Source organism: Vigna radiata, unplaced genomic scaffold, assembly GCF_000741045.1.
Source record: "Vigna radiata var. radiata cultivar VC1973A unplaced genomic scaffold, Vradiata_ver6 scaffold_153, whole genome shotgun sequence".
NCBI classification, from domain to species: Eukaryota; Viridiplantae; Streptophyta; class Magnoliopsida; order Fabales; family Fabaceae; genus Vigna; species Vigna radiata.
This window is the reverse complement of record NW_014542917.1, coordinates 785,800-804,072: the sequence shown is the minus strand read 5'-3', so window position 1 is coordinate 804,072 and position 18,273 is coordinate 785,800. Positions and strand designations below refer to the sequence as shown.

Here is an 18,273-nt window from a genome sequence, read left to right as displayed (position 1 = left end):
ATTTGTTGGTTCAGTCACCGACAACGGTATCTACCACCTAGATTCATTTCCTGACACTCCTTCTCTCTCATTATAAGGTACTCATACGTACAAACTCCATCCTCTCTTCTTCCTTTCCTTAACTTACTCATCCATCTTCAATCTCATTACTACATGATATTTTAACACCAATTTTTTGATATTATTTTAACACTATACACGTATTAAAATGTGATGGAACGATTTCAAATTAAAAAAAAAAAGTTTAGTTTTTTTTTTCCAAATATATCTTTGTCTCAATTTTTTTAATTTAAAATCGTTTAATCATATTTTAACACGTGTACAGTGTCAAAAATTGGTGTTAAAATATCATTTTTCATAAATCATACATTAATCTTCTGTTGTCTCAGTTTATGTCACAAAATCGGCTTGTTTTTTTCTCATTTAATGTAAAGGAAAAACATTCTTAATGAAATTTGTATTGGTGAGTTCGTCTTTATAAAATCACGACTTCATCCGGCAGCCACTGGTAATTATTATGAGCTTAATATGAATATATTTTTTTTATTATCATATTGTGTTGGTTATACCAAAAATTATGTTGTGGAAAGCTTAATATTTTTTTAATAATCATGTTTTCGGTAAGTAATATTCGCCAACTTTAATTGTTGGTAGTTAATCATCTTCAATTATATTTTAAGATTCTTAATTAATTAGTTTTTTTATCACTCGATAACTAATTAATTTACAAAACTATTTTTAAAAATTAATGAAACTTATATTCCTGTAAAATATTTTAATGATACTACAGTACTGTAATATAAGGATAGTTGAACTACGTATTACTACTATTCTCAACGGATCTTCAAAATATAAAAATCTTAATAGCTTTGTAAAATCATGTACTAAATATTATTTCTGTTAAAACCCTTTTTATTAACAAAACCAAGAAGAATATATAATATTAAGTTTGACAATAGTAAATAATAAATGAATTAAAATCAATACTAGTTAAAAAAACATCAACATTCATACAAATATCTATAATTAACAGATTTCAAAATATTTAATTTAGAGTTTATCTTATCTATTTTTCATGGTCAATTATATTATAACCTCTAACAGTTAAATTATTCACAAATGTTCAAATCTACTAATTTTATATTTGAAATGTTTAATTCTTAGTGAGAATAATAGGTTGAAAATCTTATAGCCACTAAAAAATGTTAGAAAAGCTTAATAAGATGCAAATACATATGTTTTGAGTTATTAAATGAAGTATCTTTTAAGGTTTTATTATTAAATGAAATATCATCTTTAAGTTACAGTCCATTACGCATCATATATTTTTGCACAAAATGACATCTAGATTAGATAAAGCATAATATCTATATTAGATTATAATAGTTTAAAGAGTTAAATTAATTATGCATTCGTTTATATAATTAAAGAGGAAAAACAAAGAAGGCCATGGAGATGAAAAGTTAAAAATAACAAGTCATTTCAAAAGATTATCAAATTCATCTTTCTATAAGCTCAAACAAAAATGTTGTTATTCAATCACATCGAGACATATTTCATTTAGTAATATACTAAATTTTCTTTTTATCACCTAAATGTGCTAAGTATTTTTAACTTTTAAATTTTACACGAAGTCGTTGATGTATCTCATAATGTTAAATCAATTATTAACTAAAATAAGTTGATAATTTTATTAGTTATCCTAACAACTCATTACAACTACCAACTTATTATTATTGTAACTTTTTTGTAACCAATTTCATATTTTACAATTTTAATTATTTTATATTAACATTCATTATTTCCTAGGCTAAATATTCAATAACAAAATCCTTTCTATTTAAAGGAGTATCATTTTATAACTTGAGTGTTTTTCTTTTCTTTTACATTAAAGTTTATAACTTCATACATATTTTTAGTAATTTAAACACAGAAAATTCCTGTAAATTAATCTCTTCAAGAATTCACACGGGTTAGTATATTGGTCAATATTGAATATTATGCAAATTATAAATTAATTAAATATATTATAAGAGTTATATAACGGTAAATAAAATATTTTGACAAAATTAAACTATATTTATATATATTTTTTAAAACTTAATGTAAATTATATTTAAAAAAAAAAAACTTTGAAAAAGGACTGTTAGAGTTAGGACTACTTCTTAGGATAAGAATAATTTGAAAAATTTAAAGTAAAGCTCATTATGTGACATGACACCAAGACAAGACTAGATATTAATTATTCGTCAATATAAAAGGGCACTCAAAGAATAATTCATTATATCTTTTGTCTACCATCATCTTACTTTCATTTCCTTGCTCAATATTTAAAATTTCGCAATCAAAAGTGTGACTCACTTCTTTATTATATAAGTTTTAAACTTTTAAAAGTAAAGAAAACATAATTTATAACTTTTAGGTCAAAAGTTAAAAATTTGTATCTCATGGATTACAAGGTAAATTATCCTTTTAATTCTCTTGATTTTTTTTTCTTAATTTCATTTAAATATCTTTAACCTACATATTTTGTCTACATCTATGTACTCGAATCAATAACATATGATAATTTCTTCTATTTTAAAATATGTCACCTTTAGTTAGTACTTTAAAAACCATTTACAATTGTTTGAAAAAATCAAAATTTATTTATCTCGAACGAATAGCATAGTTTTTTTTTTTTTAAAATAAAAAATGAATTTAAAATATTTGAAACGAACAAAAAACACTTTTTATTATTAATGTCTAGTCTTACGTTACATATGTATATATCTAAACGTGAGAGGATGTGATGGAAATCTCATATTAATCAGAGATAAGATCAATTGTGAATATAAATCTTATTTTACAAATTAATTTTATAAAATTGAATTAGGTTTAAAATTTACTTTTTAAAATGACCATACAAAAAAGTTACCTAATATTTTCAATTTTATAGATAATAACAGTGGTTTACCTTTTAATTTATCTATAAATCATTAATCTCTCAGAGAGTAAGGGGACCTCAGGGCTATGACACTTCAAAAAGTTAAAATTTATTAATAGCAGGATAATATTATTTGTGATAATCTATTTTATTGAATGGAAAACAATTAAAATTAAAATATTTTATTTTTGGCCTCTCATTCTAAAGCTATGTTCAATGAAAAGTAATAAAGTAGAGTTTATTTTATTCGTTATAATCTGAATAAGAAGTTCAGCAGAAATTGTTGACAAATATGTTGTTTGAGAGCATAGGCAAGGGCATGTCTTTATGTTTGACATAAATTGCTCTTATGTACTGAATACCAAGAGTGGTTTGTTTTATGTCACAGAACTGCAGTCAATGCATTGTACCTGTTCTTATATTTTATTTATGGTGACCAATTTTTGTTAGATTTCATGAACCAAACAAATCACAAAAGCTAAAAACATATGCAAATTTTAAATAGGTTGTGGGGGAAAAGAGAAGAGAAAAAACATGTAAATTCCAGAAGTGATTCAAGGAACAAAACAAACAATAACGACAACCAAAAATAAAATCACAAAATTTACACTTCCATGCATAATAGGTACTAGAAACATAGAACTAATAATGACATCATTCGTGATTACAACTTACAAGTAATCACATGATTAAGCAATAATTGAGATATAAGTAAGTGGTCCTCCTGGATAAAAGAAAGAAATCCACTAGGGTCAACTCAGTGATAAAAAAATTGGAAGTTGTAAATTCTGATGTCATTGAATACATGAAAAAGTGAAAGGAAGGTATGAAAAATTTTGGGCAGAGGAATCCTATGACGGATAATGGGTATGTCTGGAATTCAATGTTGAAAATTTTGATTAATTAATTGATGATGTTCATGTGGGTGTGAATTTGTTTTCTTTTATTGCGACTGTGACAGTGAAAGAGTTCAAAATTTTGAAGTGTACTATTGGAGGGTCCATCATTGATTATGCATAGTGTAATTTTGGGTAGTACGTTCGTGAAGGGAACACAGTCTACACACCAACTCATACATTTTGACATATACAATAAAGTAGTATCACAGTTTTCTTGTTAGTGTGTCTCCCTCAGGTGAATTTTCCTAATTAATTAATTTCAAAGCTACTACTCCTAAAATGTTTCTGCCAACTGCCCCTATTAATCTACCAGGTACTTCTGTGACTCTCAATCACTAATTATTCCAACCCTCGTTTAAGAAATTTCATTTCAAGTTTGAAAGAGACTACAGAAATCACGTGAATTGCCACTATGAATTTCAAAGTCATCTCCTTCGTCTACATTCACTCCATTATCTTCTTTGGGCCTTTAGTCTTTAACTCGTTTAAGTTTGATACTGATATTATAACAGTTCTTGTTTTGCTCACAAGAAAAAAGAGAGTAGTGGTTAGTTCTTTCATAAATTGCACTTTTAGATTCAAATGAAACAGTAAATCTTATTACTACTTTTTCTTTTATCTTATTAGTGATGTCAATTGCTTTATGTTTTCAATTCCACCTTTCTTTCTTCACTAAATAATGTTGCTTCCTAAGTTCGATTAAAAGTAGAAGTTTCTAAGGATTGTTTTTTGTATTAACATTCTGTTTTAAATTTGAAAACAGTCACTGCATATAATTGTCTGATAATCTCGAGAATCGTACCTTTAGGAATGAACAGAAAAGGCTAAAACATATCTTATGGAGAGCCACTCAGAAGTTAGTCATAAAAATCTATTGGTCTATTTGGAAAAGGAAAAAAAGAACAGAGAAAACAACACAAATAACGATTCCTCTTTTTTTTTTTTTTTTTTTTTTTTCATTCTGTTTCCAATTTGACAACCAGAGGTAATGTTATAGCTCCCACCCAGTACATGAGATCAATGTGTGTTCTCTTCATTTCTGCTAATAAAAAGGAAATGAGAGCACAGAGCAATAATACTCACTAAATACAATCTAAAAGAAGAAATAATTAATTAAAATATATTTAAATATACAAAATAAAGCAGATGAAGATCTAGAGAAGCTCCACTGCTGAGAGGAGGCTTTTGATGATCTGTCAAGAATTTGATTGGATCCTACAATTTTACCTGTAGTTGCTAGAAGTCTTATTGAACATCCTTTCGAAGATTTCAGCTTTTACCTTCATACCACTGCTTGATGTAAACTAAACTTCCAAAGATTATACCAATTATATGTTAAACTGCAACAACTTGGAGATCGAGTTTACTGTGATGCACTGCCTTGGAGATCAGGTTTACTTTCATGCCGGTAGAGAATCTTTGTCTAAAAGCATTTAAGTTTGGACTAGGTGCTATACGCCATTCAAAAAAGCAACTATAGTGCCAACACCACCTCAAAATAAAAAATTCTGCACGATTTGTGCTGAATGCGCATTGAAGTTTGGACTAGGTGCTGTACGCCATTTCACAGTAGCAACTCCAATGTCAACACCACCTCCAAATAAAAAATTCTGCACAAATTGTGCTAAATGCAACTCAATTTGGGAACATGATAACAAAATACTGTTTGGACTTCTTCAAATTGTGATACCGTGTTTCTTTGCTGAAGGTAATATAAGGTTTAGAGCATAGGCTGTGAAACCTATATTGTCGGAGAAAAGAAAACTAGCTTGAGACACAAAAGTCAAAAGTCCAAAGGTTAATTGAGCATACAATGACTATCTTCAAAAGGGATGGCATTTTAAGCCACAAGATCGACTTCATCTCGATCAGGGGAAACTACGTCTAATCTCATCATGCTCCTATATTGATCAGGAACAGGAGCTCCACCATGCACACAGAGTTCCACCACAGCTGGAGCCTTCCCATAATATCTCTTAAGATTGTTATTCAGAGCAGGTCCATTCAGATCCTCCACATGCCAGACATAATTTGGACCTATAAGATCATCTAATGTAGCCTCTTGCCATGCATGCAAACCATTTCGAGACTGATGCTTTGAAGCCTTGCACATTCTCAACTTATGTCCTTTAGGACCAACCTGGATCTCAGGACAATAGCCACAAGTATTCACAGGATACTTCTCCATGATCTTCTTTGCACCTGATGACATCTCAATCCATGAGTTCAGTATATGATTACTTAAATCCCTTAACTTGTTCCTTTCTTCATCATTTAGCTGATCCAGATGGCTTATATTGTTCTCCAATAAATTGTGGACCTTCTCTATAGGTTGGTTCAGCGAAGTAGATGAATTCACAGAAGGTTTGTCATTTCCAAAAGAACATTTTCCTTCAGTTTCATCCTCTTTAACAACTGATTCAAAATCTACAATTCTTCCTTCAATACAATATACAGGCTTTGTTCTTCTTTTAGTAGGATATTTTTCAAGGTCTAGCCCTGCCTGTATACATAGTTCAACAATGGCAGGTATACGAGGAATGCTGAACCTTTCATCATGCCCAACTCTTGGCCTACCAACACGATCATAGAGATGAAAGCACTTAGGGAAGCTAACCACATCTCGAACACCTCCCCTTGTCCAGACATGTGTCGAATGCCGGGAAACACTATCTGGTCCAGTACATGTTCGAATTTCATGACCAACATAACCAATGTGGACCTCACTACAAAGCCTGATATGATGAAACAACCATTAAACATGAACAAAGCATCATTTAAATCGAACCCTGTAATTTGTTCAGTCCCCAAGTCTTACAACTCTAAACGATTATATATTGATTCGAATAAACTAACAAAGAAATAAGAACCAAAAGGAGATTACATATAATCAAAAACATCCAATTATGAATACTCATAATTAACACATAAATAGGCCCTGATATAGATATTTAAAACTTAAAAATCATCCACAGAAGCCTATAATGTAATTCAAACATCAAGCTTTCTTACAACATTTCACTCTTTCTGTGCGAAAATCGAAATGCAATTGCGCAAACCCAGTTAACACTTACAATGAAATGATTTACTTCTATTTGCACCTACATCAATAATCATGAGCATTTTTCATACAACATTTCACTAACAATTAGCTTCTATTCTTACAAACAACAATATGATAGTTCTCATCTTTTATTAGCAATTCATTAGTCAGAAATTCAGTCTTAGTAGCAAGACACTAAAACTAAAAAGTCAAACGGCTAAACAAGAAACGAAACTACGAACTCATGTACCGGCAGCACAAAACGGGAATGACTCGAACTAGTTGACTCAGTCCGAAGAGGAGCGAGCCCCGAGCTTGATAAACTCGATGGGCTACATCTACCAGTTCCGGCACCAACAACCCGTTCGCTGGTGGTTCCTCCAAAACCCTACATGGCTGCGCTTTTCGCGTTTCTCTCTCCGCCTTTGCCCTCTCGATCAGAACCTTCATCGGCGTCACGTACGCCTTCCTCTCAGAATTTCTCCGCCGACGTTTCGGAACATCGGAATACGGGAATCCATCGTCGATGAACTCCGTCGCCGCTGGCCAAGTCTCCGACGCGAAGGAGAGGGTTCTATTTAAGCGGTGAGATAGTCGTTTCAGGAGTGAAAGCTTCGAAAAAATGACGGTGGCACCCATTTCGTCGTCGCCGCGGGCCGGAAAATGGTGTGCTGAACGGGCGAAAATTGACGTGGCTCAGCCACGGTGTCGTTTCGGGAACGCTGAGTTTTAGTGAAGCGACCGGGAGTCCATAAAGAGGCTTAAACCCATGGAGTAATGAGCCCATACCCAACTTTGGACTTAAGTGATATAGTTTACGTGACCCAAACAAAGGGGTATTTCTTCATGCACCCCATAACTTCTTCCTGCACGTCCATATAAATGTGTAAAAGATAAAAATGCCCTAGTTTCTATCATCTTCTCTCACAATCCTTTCTTTTCTACTTGTTTCAGTGTCTTTCGGATTTTCTTTTGGTCCTACATTTTCTACTCCTTACATTTCATCCACTTAGAAAATGTCAACATACAATAATATATTTCAATGATTTTTTTTTTATCTTTAACAATGACTTTTGATCATACAATCTTCAAAGCTGTTTTATATAAGATTTCTAGATTATGGAATAAAAAACACATTTAAATTACTCAATTCAAAAGTTTTTCCTAAACACAAAATTACTTGCTGTTTGTACCGTTCAAGAGTTTTTCTATACGACGAAAAAAGCTTTATTTTATGTGTTCACATTGTATAATCCAGAAGTTAAAAAAAATTCTAAAGATTGTATAAATAATATTTTTCATAAACTGAGCAAAGTAGAAAATTTCATATTTATAAGGGTAGAGAAGAAAAGTGTGAGGGTGCAAAAAGAAGTCTTCCAAACAGAGTTGTAGAACAAACAGAAAAACAATGTGTCGGCTATTTCTTCCCCACCTCTCTTTTTTCTTCCTGCACCACCCTAAAATCCTTAATCCCCAAAATACCCTTCACTAAAGTTAGGGTTAAACCCTTACGCTGTGTTCGTTTGAACAGAATTTACTGTTCAGAGGCGAATGCGAGCGATGAATGTTAGTATGTTAGTAAACTTCGTGTTCGGATGAGAGGATGCGACGACGGATGAAGACGGATTTGCAGGATGGCATGCTTTTTCATCACCCGCAAAAGGGAAGAGATTTGTAGGGATTGTTTGCGAAATGTCGCATGTGCCCTCCAATTATTACGGAATTCCTTATGTGTATATCTGCCTAATTTACAAAATCGATTCCTATAACTACAGAACCGAATCCAATAAGTTAAAATATTTACTTGTGCTGCTATTGTAGATTCACGAGCAAAGTAAATTGGGATGGTGTGGTTGCAGAGATTCCAAGAGCTGAGGTTGCTTGTAGATGAGGAGGAAGAAGGAGTTGATGGCATGAAGAAGACTGTGTTAAGTTGAATGCAAGGCTAGTGAAGGTGAAGAAGACGATGAACAGTACAAAATCACGAAATAGAAGATAGCGTATTCGGTTACATACTTGGAGTATTCGGTTCCAGACCTTCGACCCATGCACACACGACTTGTATCCGGTTACATAGGTGGAGTATTCGGTTCCACAACTTGCAAGCATTGACAAACGAGCTAGATCCATACCGCGAGTATTCGGTTCCGTGAACTTCTCTTCGTCTCTCTTCATCATATCCTCAAGGAGCTTGTTGTGCATCTCTTCTTGCTGCGCCATCATCTTGTGCACAATGCTCTCATAAAAACCCTTGAACATTTCAAACCTATTGGGCCTCTTTCTCTTGCATCCCTGATTCTTCTCCACAACTGTTGCATCGTGGTTTTGTTTTGTTACGGGTGCCTCAAGTTTTCCAGAATCCCCTTCTTCTAATAGATGGTGGTCCATCTTGTCTTGTTTGTGTAGTTGCTCTCGGGCTCAGTGTTTATGTTTGTCAAGGTGTCAATGTGTGAGCTAAAGTGTGGGTGCACGTGTGCTTTTGTGGTATTATGGAAGGTTGCACCAAGCTTGGCTCATGGTTAATGAATGACAACCTGTGATCAACAATGCAACATTTATAACGTGATTTTTTATTTTTTTTTAAGAATTATGCTATATTAGTTTTAAGATTTTATATTTCAATGTAACAATTTTATTAATATTTAGAAGTAAAACAATGATATTTTTAGGTAAAAAATAATTACTTTATTATTATAATTAAGGTTTTATATTGTATAAAATTAATTTTAATAATTATTCATAATTTTGGTCTATTTATAAATATTTTTACAATTAAATATAACATTAATAAATAACATTTTATATTACTTTAATAATTAGGGATATTTTAGTAATCTTTAATTTCTATCAATTAAACTAATTTCTTAAATCTATCACATCAATCAAATCCTACACTAATTTTCACAAACTTTACTTCCAAATTCACTTTCAATTACCCACAAATCCACTCAAAAAAACAAAAAAAAAATTACTCTCAAATGCACTCAAATTCATTCAAATCATCTCTCCCATATCATCTCCTCCAAATCATCCCAAAAGAACAAAGCCTTAAGTTTTTTCATTCCCTTCACAAGAAAAGCACAAGACTCCAATTATTCATCATTTCACCCATTGAGAGATGGAGATTTTGGACATGCAAAAAAACTATTTAGTGAAAGATAGACAAAAAGGTTGAAAAATATATAAATATACCATGGATTATGTATCACTATTTTATTAATTTGTATATTTGAAAGTACCAATCACACACTATCATAAAAAAGTTGTAAAAAAAAAGTTTTTATAAAAGCATTTTCCTATTATATATGCAATATTGTTTCCGCTTTTATCGATTCGTTTAACCATAGTCGGATACCTTACATTTTATGCGCTTCTAAAGAAAAATATACAATTAGAGAGAGGGGACCAAATGAATAAAATAATAACTTCTTTTGTTTCCTTTTATGTTTGTAAAATTTTGTAAAATTTAATGTTGTATGTAGAAAATAATACAATAATTACTCTATGCACAACAAAAGTGTGACCATGTCGGTTTATTCTATGTAAATAAATAATCATTAAATAGCAAAATAAAGTCAAAATCAAAATCCATTAAAAGAATGAATACATAACTTGTGATACATATCCATCAAATATTGTTCAGAGAAGAAGAGGGTTGGTTATTGGAAAGAGAGGAAAAGGTGGATTGACAACTACAGAATCTTATTGTTACAGAATTCTTGTTAGTATAAAACAATTCATGGAAAATCCGGATGAACCATTTCTCAAATTGAAGCTAGTTTGAAAAGTTAATTATGCTCTAATTCTGTAATTATTATTACTGTTAGCATCATCACAATTCACCTACCCAACTGATTCTTGTGTTTCTTTCTATCTTTTCCTGATTTCAGAGTGGTTGGAAGTTCTTCATCCGTGTGTGTCTCGCTCTCTGAAAGACTGAAGCTTGGCCCTTCTCTGTCTTCCTCAGAACCCTTTTTCAACCCTGAGAATATTATCAGATTCTCCAAGAGAAATGGGGGTTGTGGGGTTGTAGCTAAGGCTATGATGAACAAACCCATTTTCAATACAACGTTTGAACCTTTTGAGGAAGTGAAAAAAGAGCTTCTTGTCATCCCCACAGAGCTCCATGCGTCACTGGCTCGCCAGAACTACACTGATCAGTCTGAGGCTGCACTCAATGCACAGATCAAGTTAGCTTCATAGTTCCTTTCGGACTGTAGCGATTTTCTAAAAAGTATTATGTTCATGAAAATATATCTGATGGCAGTGTTGTTTTGCTTTGATTCAGCGTGGAATACAATGTCTCCTACGTGTATCATGCCATGTACGCCTATTTCGACAGAGATAATGTTGCTCTGAAAGGATTGGCCAAGTAATAGACTCCAAAATTTGAAGTTCTTCTGTGTTTGAATTTTACTATTACATAATTGCTGGTAAATTACACAATTTTTTTCAAATTTTTTAAGGACGCAAGTATGGAGGAAAGACAACATGCTGAGATGATGATGGAATATCAGGCATTTTTCTATATCATTGATTCATGTACTTCATGGCAGTAATTTTTCTAGCATTCCTTTTGTAAATTATTTTTATTCCTGACGATATTACCAGAATAAAAGAGGAGGTAAGGTTCAACTGCTGTCAATGATAATGCCATTTTCAGAGTTTGATCATGCAGAAAAAGGTGATGCATTATATGGTAAGTTTTTTCAGTTTTTCATATATACGTCATTAATAAACATTGTTTTCTTTTTACCATCCTTGATGAGAGTTTTTTCTTATATTATCTCTACTCTTGAATGGTTTCTGATACGGCCCAGCAGATTAGGCCCAAAGTGAAATACGTATATAGAAGGAGATACAAACGAGATGCAGTAAATAAAAACTCGAGAGGAGAGGAATAACAAAAAACTACACAACTAGCAGATGGGAATATGCGTTGGAGGAAGTTAGTTACAAGGGAAAATGTTTATAGTGGAGGGGGAAGTGNGGGGGGGGGGGGGGCTATGGAATGGACTAGATTGTTGGGATTTCTTTATCTTTCTGATATTTTCTGAATAGAATAACAAAATTGGTCTTGATTCACGTTGATCAGATCAAATTTACGAAGATACTTCTTATTTCTTCTTACTATTGAGTTGATTACATTGCTGGTTCTTATCAACTGGCATCAGAGCTCTTGATTCTGGGAGCTTGAATGGTTGTCACACAATCTACAATGGAAAGCAGAATGGAGAATGTAGAACGAAGCTTACAATCTAAGCAGAACGAAGCTTACAAGCTCAGCAATTGGAGCTTAGTGAGATCAAGCAGATCCTACTGCAAAGAGATAGACCTCGATATTATCGACGGTCCCATCGACCACGTAGTGGGACCAGGATTACGGATGAGGACGAGGAAAGGAGTAATTATTCGGTGTCCAGATCACGACCACCACGAAGATATGGAAGCCCACCTCGGCTGTATGATTTTAGGGGAAGGAAGATGGAGATTCCGGTGTTCAATGGAGATGACACATACGGTTGGCTCGTTCGAGTGGAGCGTTACTTTAAATTGAATTCAGTTTCGGAGGATGAGAAATTAGATGCGGTGATGGTAGCTTTGGAAGGCGAAGCCCTGAATTGGTACCAATGGTGGGAGGAGTAGACGGCGGTTCGGAGTTGGGAGGATTTTAAGATAGCGACGCTCCGACGATTCCAACCAGGATTGGCTCAAAACCCATTTGAACCTTTGTTAAGCATTAAACAAACAGGGGCTGTGATTTTTACGAAATTGGATTTGAAGTCCGAGTATCACCAAATTAGAATGAAAGATGATGATATTTCAAAAACAACATTTAGGACCTATGAGGGTCACTATGAGTTTCTAGTTATGCCGTTTGGTCTCACCAACGCACCTGCAACTTTTCAAGCACTTATGAATAAGGTACTCAAACCTTACTTGAGAAAGTTTGTTCTAGTTTTCTTTGACAATATTCTCATTTACAGCAAGAGTGAAAAGGAGCATGAGGAGCATTTGAGAGTTGTATTACAGGTGTTAAGGGATCACAACTTATTTGCCAATAGGAAGAAATGTCATTTTGGGTAGCGAAGCTTGGAATACCTAGGTCATATCATTTCTGAACAGGGTGTGGCTGCGGATCCTTGTAAAATCAAAGATATGCTCACTTGGCCTGCTCCCAAGGACGTGAAAGGGTTAAAGGGCTTCCCCGGTCTCACAGGATATTACAAAAAATTTATGAAAAACTATGGAAAAATTGCGGGCCCTCTCACACAGCAGTTGAAGAAAGATCAGTTTCAATGGGAAGTGATGCTCAGAAGGCTTTTGAGCAGCTTAAGGCAGCCATGTCCACAACACTTGTCCTAGTTGTCCCTAATTTTGAGAAGCCTTTTGTAGTGGAAACCGATGCTTCAGATAAGGGAATTGGTGCAGTATTGATGCAGGAGGGAAGGCCAGTGGCGTACATGAGTAAGGTTCTCTCCGAAAGGGACCAAAGTAAATCAGTATATGAAAAAGAACTTATGGTAGTGGTTTTAGCTATTCAAAAGTGGAGGCCTTATTTGTTGGGAAGGCACTTTGAAGTACACACGGATCAAAGGAGTCTTAAATACTTGGCTGAACAACGACTAATGGGAGAGGAACAACAAAAGTGGGTTTCAAAGTTGTTGGGGTTTGACTTTGAAATAAAGTATAAACCGGGAAGGGAGAATGCAGCAACTGATGCACTTTCCAGGCAGCAGTTATGGGCATTAACCACTGTCCAATTTTATGAATGGGACGAAGTCGATCACGAAGTCCAAATGTATGAAAAGTTGAGGGAAATTATACAAGAATTATTAAGAGACCCAAATGCTCATAAAGGATACAAATTCTTGCATGGTAGATTGTATTACAGAGGAAGAATAGTAATACCCAAAGGGTCTTCTAAGATTCCATTGATTCTTAAGGAGTTTCATGACACAGCAGTAAGGGGCCATTTGGGATATTTTCGTACATACAAAAGGATTGCAGGGTTCTTGTATTGGGAGGGAATGAAGAAACAAATTCAAGAATTTGTGCAGCGGTGTGAAATCTGCCAACGGAATAAATTCCAAGCTTTAACTCCCTCGGGATTATTGCAGCCTCTACCGATACTGACACAGGTGTGGTCTGACATGTCCATGGACTTTATAGGGGGACTCCCAAAAGCAGGAGGGAAAGATACCATTTTGGTGATGGTAGATAGATTAACGAAGTATGCTCACTTTATAGCCATGTCTCATCCTTACACGGCCAAAGATGTCGCTGAAATATTCCTTAAAGAAGTGGTGCGATTACATGGGTTCCCTTCCACCATCGTGACTAATCGAGACAGAGTATTCATTAGCTCCTTCTGGATGGAATTATTCAAACTGACGAGAACCAAGCTTCAGTTCAGCTCGGCTTACCACCCCGAAACGTATGGCCAAACTGAAGTGATCAATAGGTGTGTTGAGACTTATCTGAGGTGTTTAACTGGTACCAAACCAAGACATTGGCCTAAATGGCTAAGTTGGGCTGAATTTTGGTACAATACTAATTATCATGAATCTACCCATACAACCCTTTCAAAGCTCTTTATGGAAGGGACCCACCACCGATAATTAAAGGGGATATAAGATTGACAGCAGTGGAAGAAGTAAGTAAGATGGCAACAGATAGAGATGCAATGTTAGAAGAGATAAAAGGACAATTAGCTAAGGCACAAAACCGTATGAAGCAGCAGGCTGATAAACATAGGCGAGATGTGGAATATAATGTGGGAGACCGGGTATTTCTGAAGATTCAACTATATAAGTTGAGGAGTTTGGCAAGAAGAATGAATTGGAAACTTAGTCCGCGATATTATGGGCCATACGAAATTGTCAAAAAAATTAGCAAGGTCACCTATAAATTAGCACTTCCCGCAGAGAGCTTGATCCATCCTATTTTTCACGTGTCCTTACTCAAGAAGTTAGTAAGTGATGATGTCCAAACTCAACCTCTGCCCAAGTGTTTGACAGAGGATTTAGAACTTAATGTGCAACCTACAGAAGCCTTAGATTCTGCCTGGGTGTCACACATCGTCAAAATCAGCAAGGAATCAGAGAGGTTCTAATTAAGTGGCACCATTTACGAGAATGTGAAAATTCATGGGAATATTTGACTGAGTTACAAGAGCACTTTCCAGGATTCCACCTTGAGGACAAGGTGTGTCTTGATGGGAAAGGGATGATACGGCCCAGCAGATTAGGCCCAAAGTGAAATACGTATATAAAAGGAGATACAAATGAGATGCAGTGAATAAAAACTCGAGAGGAGAGGAATAACATAAAACTGCACAGCTGGCAGATGGGAATATGCATTGGAGGAAGTTAGTTACAAGGGAAAATGTTTATAGTGGAGGGGGGAAGTGAGAGAGAGGGGGGGCTATGGAATGGACTAGATTGTTGGGATTTTTTTATCTTATTCTAATATTTTCTGAATAGAATAACAGAATTGGTCTTGATTCACGTTGATCAGATCAAATTTACAAAGATACTTCTTATTTCTTCTTGTTGTTGAGTTGATTACATTGTTGGTTCTTATCAGTTTCTTAGTTTTTCTAATTATACTTACGATTTCTGTTTCGTCCTATTTTCACAGCAATGGAACTTGCATTGTCTCTGGAAAGGATGAACAATGAGAAGCTTTTAAGTTTACACAGGGTACAACTTCTATATAACTCTATTTTCTCATATTTTTCTGTCAATTCAACTCAAACCCTTTTTAGTCCCACTATCTCCAAATGGAATTTTCTATACATTTTGCTGTATATATTCTGTATGACAATGTTATTATGCGAATAACTAGTTTTTATCACTATGCAGTTAGCAAGTGAAAACAACGATGCTCAGTTTGTTGACTTGCTCGAAAGCCACTTTTTGGTCGATCAGGTAAAGAACAAAAATTAGATGTAGCAAAATTTAACTCCAATTATGTGTCGTTTGAACTGTAATATGTAATAATACCTAGTAAAATTCTGTATTGCATACACTAGCAAGATGAAATTCCAATTCTAATTACCAATATCAATGATAGAGGATCTAAATATTGTCATCTGTTTTGAGTAGCATGAAGAAAAAATGTTCTCATTGGTTTCTGTTATTTTTCTTAAAGGTGGAAGATATTAAGAAGATCTCAGAATATGTGGCTCAGTTAAGAAGGATGGGCAAAGGACATGGTAATTTGTTGCTTGTACCTTATAAGCCAAAGGGTTTATTCATATTCCATATGTTTGGTGAAATTGAAGTACCGTTGTTGGTCTTGCAGGTGTGTGGCACTTTGATCAGATGCTCCTAAATGGAGGTGTAGCTGCATGATCGATAGCTATATGCAATGTTGCTATTTCTTGCAATCATCTAAGCATAAAACATTATGCCCATGAACTCAAACATTTTTACGTCAATCTCGTTTCTCTCTCCTTTCCCATGCTTCTTTTTTATTGTACATGTTTCTTTTGACAACACTTTTTGGATCATGATATTTTGACAACACTTTTTGACAACTTTTTTTATAACGGTACACGTGTCATCACTTTATTAGTCTATTTAAATTTATGTTTAAAAAAATGTTTAAATGGACCAATCACAAGTTGTCATGTATGCATTATCAAAAAGTTGTTAAAAAAGTGTTGTTAAAAGAACTTTTTCCTTCTTTTTAATGTTTGTTGGTAATGTTATTAGTCTAATCAAAGTAGTTGGGTTGAGGTTAGTTTCCACATGAGTGACCTTGAATCTGGGCGTGCATACATGTGTGGAGTGTTGGAACAATTGTGGTGATAAAGAGAGAGGTGTTGATTAAATGTAATTTGAGTATCAACTAAAACAATGTCACATCATTTAAAATTTAAAACTATTACACATGACATGTTTTCATTTGATTCATGTAAAAATGACATGAAACAACACTCTTGTATTTTACATATTATATATTATTAATGATATAATTGAGCATTGTTATAAAAGCTTGCTAATATCAACACATCTTAAGATAATGACACTAAAAACTAAGATCGTATTTCAATTGTAAAATAACTGTAACCTCAAAATTCTTTTATTCTTATTGTCCGAAGTATTTTTATCATAAAAAATGAGCTAGAAGAGAGATTTAGGACTTTTCACCGTTTTGTTTGAAATCATTACAATAAATAGATTTTAAATAGAATACGAGTTATAGGTAAGTCATGTTTATTCAAAATGATTTCATATATTAGAAGTCGTGGTTAAAAAAAGATGACTTCAACTTCAACATATGAATAAGCAAAGAAATTGTGCATGGGTCACACGATTTCATTTTCCATCACGCTTCCACCATAAATCTTGCTTTCATTTTCCATGAAGGATCATCATAAAAAGGGTAGTGTAAACAACTCTTTTAACAAAAAAAAGAAGGAGAAAAGTATACTAGACTGAAAACCCTAAAAGACATTCTAATAAGACAAAAAAAAGAGAAAAAAAAAACAAGAAAAAAAAGAGGACAACTTATAACATCAATCAAACTTTTTTTCATGTAGATTAAATCTTTTTGAAAATAAAATGATCATGATTTGAAATGATTGTGGTCATTTTTTTTCTAAAAAAATACAATAAATCATCATATTTTACTATCCATTTTGAACCTAAAAAATAAAACAAAAATTTTCTTTCAAATTATCTTAAACAAGGATCACTCTGATATTGGGGTCGACATAATGTTTATATATGCTTCATCTGATTAGTAACTTACCAATGGAAAAAGATTAAAAAAAAGTGAGAAGGAAAAAATATTTGAGAAAAATAGAAGAAGCAAAAGTTGGGAAAAAAAAGAATAAAAAGTCAAAATAGAAAAAAAAATACAAAAAGGGTGGACAAACAGAAGTCAAATAATTTTCAATGCAACATTATTCAAAGATCCTTATTCCAAATAATCTGACAGTTTTTAGACCTTTACTATCCACTTTTTTTTTCATATCCCTTAGCCTTGATGATAATAAGCCTAATAAAGTCTACACACATCAAAGATGGGTTGTTATCTTTTGAAGGTTTTATTTTATAGAAAAATTTTAATGTCCTAATAGGTTTAATCTAAAAAAATGAAAAAAGAGATAACAAGAAGAAAGAAGAAAATAACAAGATTGAAATAGTGTGTTTAGATATTTGCTTTAAGACATTGGGAAATCTATTTTTGGTTGACATGTTTTCAAAGCTTCAAAATTAGCACAGGTTAAATCAGGGTTATTCTCTTTCAATTCATTCTTCAAGGAACTCCATCTTTGATTCCTACCATATTCCCCTTATGAGCTTAAACCTTGACCAACCTTACCATAGCTCATCTTTATCAATCCCAAACCCAAACTGGTTAGTCACTTCATTTGTAATTCATATATT

The 18,273-nt window shown here is 33.4% G+C and overlaps 2 protein-coding genes across 2 annotated transcripts; one reads left to right on the top strand and one right to left on the bottom strand.

Annotated features, from left to right (window-relative positions):
* Positions 1 to 4,752: 4,752 nt before the first annotated feature.
* LOC106752593 (APO protein 3, mitochondrial-like) lies at positions 4,753 to 7,654 on the bottom strand. Its single transcript, XM_014634306.2, has 2 exons — positions 7,119 to 7,654; positions 4,753 to 6,560 (listed from the first exon to the last, which is right to left on the bottom strand). The coding sequence occupies exons 1-2, from the start codon at positions 7,505 to 7,507 to the stop codon at positions 5,666 to 5,668; spliced, it is 1,284 nt and encodes a 427-aa protein (XP_014489792.1). The 5' UTR covers positions 7,508 to 7,654; the 3' UTR covers positions 4,753 to 5,665.
* A 2,739-nt stretch (positions 7,655 to 10,393) lies between these two features.
* LOC106752621 (ferritin-3, chloroplastic-like) lies at positions 10,394 to 16,227 on the top strand. Its single transcript, XM_014634332.1, has 9 exons — positions 10,394 to 10,410; positions 10,759 to 11,058; positions 11,157 to 11,237; positions 11,322 to 11,385; positions 11,480 to 11,567; positions 15,512 to 15,573; positions 15,736 to 15,801; positions 16,025 to 16,088; positions 16,178 to 16,227. The coding sequence occupies exons 1-9, from the start codon at positions 10,394 to 10,396 to the stop codon at positions 16,225 to 16,227; spliced, it is 792 nt and encodes a 263-aa protein (XP_014489818.1).
* The last annotated feature ends 2,046 nt before the right edge of the window (positions 16,228 to 18,273 follow it).